The 9267-nt window shown below is 44.6% G+C and overlaps 1 protein-coding gene across 7 annotated transcripts; it reads left to right on the forward strand.

Annotated features, from left to right (window-relative positions):
- Nucleotides 1–5882: 5882 nt before the first annotated feature.
- On the forward strand, nt 5883–8823 carry LOC109764173 (uncharacterized). Of its 7 annotated transcripts, none has more exons than XR_012182942.1 (8): nt 5883–6307; nt 6758–6871; nt 6965–7033; nt 7182–7201; nt 7294–7346; nt 7433–7463; nt 7544–8203; nt 8402–8823. XR_012182942.1 is itself a non-coding variant. In XM_020323025.4 (8 exons), exons 1-8 carry the CDS (start codon nt 6103–6105, stop codon nt 8611–8613), a joined length of 786 nt encoding a protein of 261 aa, XP_020178614.1. In that variant the 5' UTR covers nt 5883–6102; the 3' UTR covers nt 8614–8823. The 7 variants fall into 7 exon arrangements, 2 of the variants coding, with proteins under 2 accessions (XP_020178614.1, XP_020178615.1); XR_012182943.1 differs by having other exon boundaries at nt 8405–8823; XM_020323025.4 differs by having other exon boundaries at nt 7544–7625.
- Nucleotides 8824–9267: the final 444 nt, after the last annotated feature.

The following is a 9267-nucleotide window of genomic DNA, read 5'->3' on the forward strand; positions in this document are numbered from 1 at the left end:
TCTTGATCTATGCCAACCCAACAAATACCTTCGGAGACACCTATAGAGCATCTTTATAATCACCCAGTTACGTTGTGACGTTTGATAGCACACAAGGTGTTTCTCCGGTATTCGGGAGTTGCATAATCTCATAGTCAGAGGAATATGTATAAGTCATGAAGAAAGCAATAGCAATAAAACTTAACGATCATTATGCTAAGCTAACGGGTGGGTCTTGTCCATCACATCATTCTCCTAATGATGTGATCCCGTTCATCAAATGACAACACATGTCTATGGTTAGGAAACTTAACCATCTTTGATTAATGAGCTAGTCTAGTAGAGGCATACTAGGGACACTATGTTTTGTCTATGTATTCACACATGTATCAAGTTTCTAGTTAATACAATTCTAGCATGAATAATAAGCATTTATCATGATACAAGGAAATATAAACAACAACTTTATTATTGCCTCTAGGACATATTTCCTTCACTATATCCATGGCTCACGCTCAAGTATTGCGTGAGAGTTGAAAAAACTGAAGCGCCTTAAAAAGTATGAACCAATTGCTTGGCTTGTCATCGGGGTTGTGCATGATAAATACTCTGTGTTAACAAGATAGAGCATGCCAAGATTATATGATTTTGTAGGGATAACTTTCTTTAGCCATGATATTTTGAGAAGACATGATTGTTTTTTTGTATTCTTGAAGTATTATTGTTTTATGTCAATATTAAAATTTTGTTTTGAATCTTATGGATGTGAATATTCATGCTACATTAAGAAATATAACATGATAAACATGTTAGGTAGCATTCCACATCAAAAAAATCTATTTTTATTATTTACCTACTCGAGGACGAGGAGGAATTAAGCTTGGGAATGCTTGAAACGTCTCCAATGTATCTATATTTTTTTAGTGCTCCATGCTATTATATCCATCTTGGATGTTTTATATGCATTATTATGCTATTTTATATCATTTTTGGGACTAACCTATTAACCTAGTGCCCAGTGCCAGTTGTTGTTTTTTCCTTGTTTTTGTCTTTTACAGAAAATCAATACCAAACGGAATGAAATTTTTTGACGATATTTCTTGGACCACAAGACACCCAGGAACCTTCGGGAGGAGGTCAGGGGGGCCACGGATTGGCAATAAGCTCACAGGGCGCGCCCTGCAAGCTTGTGGGCCCCTTGAGGCTCCTCTAACCCTAATTCTTCTTCTATAAATACCCAAATATTCCCCATAGACGAGAGGGCACACCAAAAATACTTTTGCACCACTGCAAGTTTCTGTCCTCATGAGATCCCATCTGGAGACCTGATCCGGTACTCCGGCGGAGGGGGATTCGATCACGGAGGGCCTCTACATCAATCTTGCTGCCCTTTCGATAATGTGTGAGTAGTTTACCACAGACCTACGGGTCCATAGCTAGTATCTAGATGGCTTCTTCTCTCTCTTTGATCTTCAATACAATGTTCTCCTCGATGTTCTTGGAGATCTATTCGATGTAATATTCTTTTGCAGTGCGTTTGTTCAGATTCGATGAATTATGGATTTATGATCAGATTATGTATGAATATTATCTAAGTCTTCTCTGAACTCTTTGATGCATGATTTAGATAGCTTTGTATTTCTCTTCGATCTATTGATTTGGTTTGGCCAACTAGATTGATTTTTCTTGCCATAGGAGAGGTGCTTTGTAATGGGTTCAATCCTGTGGTGCTTATTCCCAGTGACAGAAGGGGACATGACATGTATTTGTATTGTTGCCATTAAGGATAAAAAGGTGGGGTTTGTTCATATTGATTGGATCTATCCCTCTACATCATGTCATCTTGCTTAAGGCGTTACTCCGTTCTTGTTAACTTAACACACTAGATGCATGCTGGATAGCAGTCGGTGTGTCGAGTAATAGTAGTAGATGCAGCCAGAAGTCGGTCTACTTGTCACGGACGTGATGCCTATATTCATGATCATTTCCTTAGATATCGTCATAACTTTGCGCTTTTCTATCAATTGCTCAACAGTAATTTGTTTACCCCATCGTATGCGTTCTTTCAAGAGAGAAGCCTCTAGTGAAAACTATGGCCCCCGGGTCTATCTTTTATCATACTATTTTCAGATCTACAAAACCAAAAACCCAAAAATATCTTGCTGCAATTTATTTACCTTTACTTTATTTTGCACTTTTACTTATCTTTCATACCCATCTCTATCAGATCTCATCCTTGCAAGAGTAACCATGAAGGGATTGACAACCCATTTATCGCGTTGGGTGCGGGTATTTGTTTGTTTGTGTAGGTGCAACCATTGGTGACTTGTGTGTTCCTCCTACTGGATTGATACCTTGGTTCTCAATTGAGGAAAATACTTATCTCTACTCTGCTGCATCATCCTTTCCTCTTCAAGAGAAAAACCAACGCATGCTCAAGAAGTAGCACCTACTTTCCCGGATGATCCATGGTTTCGTCGCTGTTTTCGCATGCGGAAACCATTGTTTTCGCGAATTGTGGAGGGAGTGGAGGCACACGACGACTACTTCAAGCTCACAAGGGATTGATAAGGCCAACTCTCTTTCTCAGCCAAGTAGAAGTGCACGACTGCTCTGAGGATGCTTGCACTTGTACTGCTGCAGATGTCGTTGGTGAGATGGTCAGGATGGGGGAGAGCACATGTCTGAAGACTATTGGCAATTTTGCCCGGGCCGTGGTGGAGGTGTTTGGACCTGAGTATCTCAGAGAACCAAATGCGTAGGACACGGAGAAATTGTTGGCTATTGGAGAGGCAAGGAGATTTCCATGAATACTCGGGTCAATTGATTGCATGCAAAACCAGTTTTACAGGATGACCGTACCTTATGACAGGACAGGGGAGGCAAGAGGCAGTGCGGTGGCCGCCGGCGAGAGGGGATGTGGTGAAGCAGGGTGGCACGGCAGCGGCGACGGCGGGGTGTGGCGGCTGCGGCCTGGCGGGGCGGCTGGCGGTGGCACGGGTGGTGTTCCAATGAGGCAGTGGCGTGTCGGAAAGTTTTAGTCGGTTACTAGCTTGTCAAAATTTTACGGGAAAGTCATCTTTCTGTAAACCTACGGGAAGGTTGAGTCTACTTTTAAGGGATCCTATAAAGTTAAGGCCAATTTACGGGAACTGTTGGAGAGGCCTTTTTGCTCTTACTTCCCACAAACAACAGTTATTTTAGAGATAAGGAAACCAGTGGGATGCTCTGACTAGACACATAAGACGTTAAACATGTTTAATCACTCTTAACTATTTACATCCACCTCCACATCAGTTTCAGCTGTTTGATGATGGTCAATAGAAGAAGTACATTTTGCCAGTTAGAAACCAACATCTTTTAATCGTTTGAGAAATAAACGCCCCAAGAAGAAAAATTGCGAAAACATATCCTTTTAATTGAGGAGTGAGCATGTATTTTGTGCTCTCGGGAACACGTTCCCTCTTTATTTCAGATTTTTTTTTGAAAAACTGAGTTGGAAAGTTTAAAAGAAATAGTGTGTAGATATTAGATTGGGTCATGTGCCAACAAAATATTTATTTTTGGAAGAATTCATTGTTAGGCTGAAAAGTAAAAATAACAGTGGGGAGCTAGAATAACACTTTCATGTTTGTAAAGGTGCTTGGATTTGTAATTATTTTTACACTGCTTACAAATGAATTCCGATTTTTGCAAAACATGAAATCCGAAGACAAACTTGAGATTTTCTTAGGATTTTTCAGATGTGTGTTTTTATTTTATTCTTTACATTTTGGGAAAGAGAGAACATGCTCCTGACTCCGAGTAAATTGCAAGAAACCACCATTTTAAAGGCTAGGTTAGCAGAAAACACTACCGGCAGAAAACACCATGTCTAGCGTAATCTTTTTGCAAATAACACTGATCGGCGGATTAGGGCCGATTGAGTGCGTTTATGACATGTGGGTCCCGTATTTTGTTGACGTGGCATAACATCGTCCGGAGATGGCATTAGAGGGGTTCTTTTTGCCAAAAACACCTCAAAAAACACCGGATCCGACGAGATCCGCCCCTGTCCTGCTGCTGCTCCAGAGTGGTCGCAACTGCTGGAGAAGGTCGGGCGCGCGAGGGTGCTCGTGGCCGTGGGGCTGGTAGACCCCCATCCCAAGCGGCACCTCTATTCCCCCTTCTCCCTCGTCGCTCAACCTCCTCCGTCCTCTCGGAACCACCAGGCAACCCCTCCTCCGTCCGCTCAGGACCACCACGCACCCCCTCCTCCGCCCGCTCGGGACCGCCGCGGCTGCCGGCGCGCCGGGCGCGTCCCCGCGGACCACAAGGACGAGCACCATATGCTGGGCACGCAGCCGTCGTTCCTACCTCTGTTGGGTGGTCGCGGAGTCTACTACCCCGTCGCGGTGGTCTGGGCGCGCCTGTCGTGCAAGGTGCTTGACGACCCCGTCACGGTGATCTGGGCGTGCATGTCGCGCGAGGTGCTCGACGACCCCATCTACGACGACCGCGTCAAGTAGGACACTACTAGGAAAAAGCCTAGTAGTAGCACGGGTTAAACAACTAGTAGTAGCGCGGGTGCCCGCGTTGCTACTACGGCGCTACAACTAACTGGTAGTAGTAGCGCAGTGCATCCCGCGCTACTAGTACGTGTGTTAGTAGTAGCGCGTGTCTCTGACCCGCGCTACTACTATTAATTTCAAAAACCAAAAAAAATATCTCGACCCCATGCATGCTGTCAATGGTGTCAATGGTTCGATCCAGCGACGACAGGGGTCACCGGAGGTGCGGAAGGGTAGCGGCAGACCAGATCCGGCGACGGCTGTTGGAGAGGGACCGGATCCAGTGTAGAGCAAGACGATGGTGTGAGGATCCTCTTCGCGGCCAAGGCGGAGAGCTCCTGGTTGGCCATGTCGATGACCTGCGCAGGCATGGGCATGGGAGGTGAGTAAAATCGAAGGGAGAGGGAGAGGGAAAAAGAGAAATAATGGAGAAAGGAAGGAGATGGAGGGCACATAGGAGCTGGTCACCGGTGGTGAGGTGCTCCGTCGTGGTGGCATGGAGGCGAGGGGAAGACAGGCGAGCTCCTGGACGCCAGCGACGCGAGGAGGCGGACTCGTTGGGCGCCATGGAGGAGGAGATGTGCTTGGGCAGGAGCACCTCACCACCGGAGAGCCTATGGAGAGAGGGGGAGAGTGAGGGAGGGAGGAGGGATTCGGCCGAGGATATGGGGACTTCACCTACCTCGTACTTAGTCGTAGCGAGGGGTATAAACCTGCGCTACTACTATCAACTTAGTAGTAGCGAGGGGTAAAAACGCGCGCTACTACTATCAACTTAGTAGTAGCGAGGGGTAAAAACCCACGCTACTAGTAAGTAGCAGTAGCGAGGGGTATAAATCCGCGCTACTAGTAAGCGTCTGCCTATAAGCTTTTCCCTAGTAGTGGGAGCACGTGCACCGCTTCCTCCGCGGCGACTCCAAGTTTGACGTGCCCTGCCTCCAACGAGCGATGGTGCTCCGCCCCTGCTACTGCTCGAAACTTCACGATGGATGCGGCAGCTCGCCGCACCTGCGCTGTTGCTGCTCGAGCCGACATGGCAAGGTCCTGCCGGAGCTGCACCCGTGACAGGCGGCGCAGCCACCACCTCCGGGAGAGAGAAGAGGTTGGGGCTGATTGCAATTCTATTTTGTGAACTTAGACCAAACTCCGACTAAAGTCGTCAATCGCAAACCGTCATGCCTCGTCGGCAAAATACAGGACCCACCTGTCATAAACGCGCTCAATCGGCCCTAATCCACCGATCAGTGTTATTTGAAAAAAATACACTAGATATGGTGTTTTCTATCAAAAATGTATAGTAGTGTTTTCTGTTAATCTAGCCTTTAAAGCGATGGTTTCTTGTAATTTACTCTTGTGACTCCTGAGCACACTTTGGGTCTGAACCCTTCCTAGGTTCATAAGGTTTTTTTTGGGTTCTGAACCCCTCTTCCCTTCTCTTCCGCCCCAGCATCGGCGGCTCTAGCGAGCTGCTAAAGCCGCGCCCCCCGACGCCATAATCCCTGAACGATCCCCAGAGCAGAGCCATCCTCTCTCTCCTCGGGAGCCCTCACAAGCGAGAGGCGAGAGACCAGAGATGGGCGGCGGCAACTGCAACCCCAAGGACTTCGGCGCCGCCGCCTACTGGGAGGCCCGCTACTCCTCTCCCTCCACTGGCGGCAAGGGCGGCGGCGGTGGCGGGTTCTTCGACTGGTACCAGTCGTACTCGGCGCTCCGCCCCCTCCTCCGCGCCTGCGTGCCCACTTCCTCCCGGGTCCTCATGCTCGGCTGCGGCAACTCCCGTACGTCCCCTTCAGTTACACGCCGTGGCTTAATTAGCTCGTCGCGATCTAGCTGCCAATTCGAAGATTTAGTGCTCTGATGCAGCCGGTTGTAGTCCACCCACGGTTACCGGTGCATTTATGATTTGGAAATTGGAACTTGCATATTCAGTGCTCCCTATGCATTGTGATTTGGGACTTCACTGTTCAGTGCTCCCCTGATGCGTCTGCTCTGTGAATTTTATTGTGATTGCTGACGATGCGTTGTTTTCAACTTTGTGCAAGATTAATGTTCAGTGCTCCCCTGACACGCACTTCTGTGAATTTTATCATGATTGTTGACGATGCTTTACTTACTTGGATCAACTTTGTACAAGATTTACCCTTGAAGCTTAGCTCTGTTGTTGGATTTATGGTTTATCGTGTATGTAACGCCCAGTTTGATGTTGTTCTATTCCTTGTTTTGGGCAGTTCTGTCGGAGGACATGGTAAAGGATGGTTACCAGAACATAGTAAACATAGACATCTCATCAGTTGTAATCGAGCAGATGAAAGAGAAGCACATGGATATCCCACGGCTTACATGTATTTTTTGCTGATAATTTCCATTTTCACAATTTATCAATTATGATCTCTATATAAGTCTAGTTACTTTGGTGTTTTATGCTATGCTTGAAGATATGCAGTTGGATGTCAGAGATATGAGCTTCTTTGGAGATGGATCATTTGATTGTATCATCGACAAAGGTATAAGCCTTAAGTTTCATACGTTTTTCGAAAGCACTTGATATTACTTGTCTTGAAAACTCTGTTCATTAAGTTTATCCAAATGAGCCCATGCATCTTTTTTTTTCTTTGCCACTCTATTTACCATTGTACCAAACCTTTTCTGTAGGAACTTTGGATGCTATGATGGTAAGCAGCTGTCGTTCAGCAAACTACAAATCAACTTAAAATGATCAAGCATGAAATGATCATGGTACTGATTTTCATTTTACATATTCTAGTGTGGCGATGATGCCCCTCATGGTGCTTACAAAATGCTAGCAGAAGTGGCAAGGTAAAGATGTATCCACTCTTTGTACGTGATTTGATCCCCAACTGATGTTCTTAGTTGTTTTCAATTAAACTGCTCTATCTTTTCAGGCTTATGAGGCCTGGTGGGATTTACATGTTGGTACATCCTCTAATCCTAAAAGATACTTTGGAATGAATGAATATTTGATGATTTTATCAAGAGATAACTTTCTTTGACAGATAACATATGGTGCCCCTAAGGAACGCCTGACACTTCTGAATCAAGTCCAATGCTGTTGGGAAGTTGAGCTTTACATTATGCGTAAGTTTGAAATGTCCTCTCCTCACTCTGAAGAGCGCGCCCAAGTACCATTTCTACCATACACTCTATTATAACATGATTTTGTGCATATGATTTGCTTTATTATGTGGGAACTATGGATTCAAAAGTGCGAGGTTTGCTTCATTCTGTAGGAACTATGGATGCAAAACTGCAAAGTTTTGCTTCTACTACTTCCAATTCTCATAAGATGCTAAAGAACTACAATAGAGTTATGAAAAAGTTGCTACAGGCTGATTATAGCACACAATGTTACTGGGGAATCTTGGGAGGAAATAAATTAGCACCATTTATTGGGAACTCATATGCCCCTTTTTGTTTGCAAAATGTTTGGATCTACTATCTAGGTTTGCATATTGTTGTATGTGTCATTCGGGAAAACATGTCACTAATCCTTTGTGCCACTTTCAATGGCCAAAGACCAAAATACCCTTGTTTGATGGTTAGTCAGTGCCTCAGTGGCAACCTTGACTTGAATTAATGACGGCGGCAATGGTGACCGAAGAAGCCTGCCTGGTCTGTGCTTCGTGCCCTCGATCACGCCGCGTCATTAAACAAAGGTATTTTGGTCCTTTTTTCTGTTCCATTGAATCGGCATTGAGCACTGGTGGCATATGCAACAACACGCAGACTAAACTGGCAGGTCCAACATTCTGCAAACTCAGAGAGGCATATATGATATCCCCCCCCCCCCCCCCCACCCACTTAATTTTGTTGCAATGCATAGACCTTGACATTGTATCTGTTCTTTCTGCTAGCAGCCACACCTGAATACCAGCTGAAATGGAGCAACGGTGCTGCACACGCCATGATGGAGAAAGTTGCACTGACAGTGGATCGCCAACTGCCACCTGACTACGTTCTCAAGAATCCAGAGTCACATTTCATTTATGTTTGTTACAAGTCAGATATAGTGACTGAAGATAATTCCATGGTTGCTGGTCAAGATGATGCCATGACTTCATTTTAATAGAGTCCGACCACAATTACCGAATTAATTATTGCCATGACTTCAAAATGATTTGCTTCTCATCCTTGGTCTGAATGGTAGATTGTTACCGTTGATTATGAAAACTCATACCCTTTTGTGCCATTATCTGGCGTGAGTAAGAGTGATGAGTGTGCTTTGTGGAAGTTGGAGGATTTAAGAAATATAGTTGTTGTGTGTTTCTATCTGCCATTACTTAGTAAGTGAACCTGTGGAGTTCTATTTAGTTCGCTTGGAATGAGTAAATTTCGTTTCTCTTCAAGCTTTAATTGATGCGTATTATATTTGCATTGTTTTGAGCCAATATGCATCATAAGCCTTCTTCACAACAATGATACATTAGTACCTCTTTTGTTCTGTTTTATAGTGTGTGTAATTTATTTCTATAATTTTTAAGTATAGTGCACATTTGCATAGTGGCGCCTTTTGGCTCTCGGGCTCCATGGAGCCTGAAAATTTCAAAATTTCGAGATGCAAATTGTTAAGCTTCAAAAGAATCTGAAAATAAACGCACAAGTACTTATAGATGTATAGTAGATGTGTGTAAAATTTCATTATGAAATATGTTTTGATGTGAGCTGTACAAAAAATAATCATATACTTTTATAGTGAATAGTATATGTGCTAGAAATACAT

This window comes from Aegilops tauschii, chromosome 1, assembly GCF_002575655.3.
Source record: "Aegilops tauschii subsp. strangulata cultivar AL8/78 chromosome 1, Aet v6.0, whole genome shotgun sequence".
Classification (NCBI taxonomy): domain Eukaryota; kingdom Viridiplantae; phylum Streptophyta; class Magnoliopsida; order Poales; family Poaceae; genus Aegilops; species Aegilops tauschii.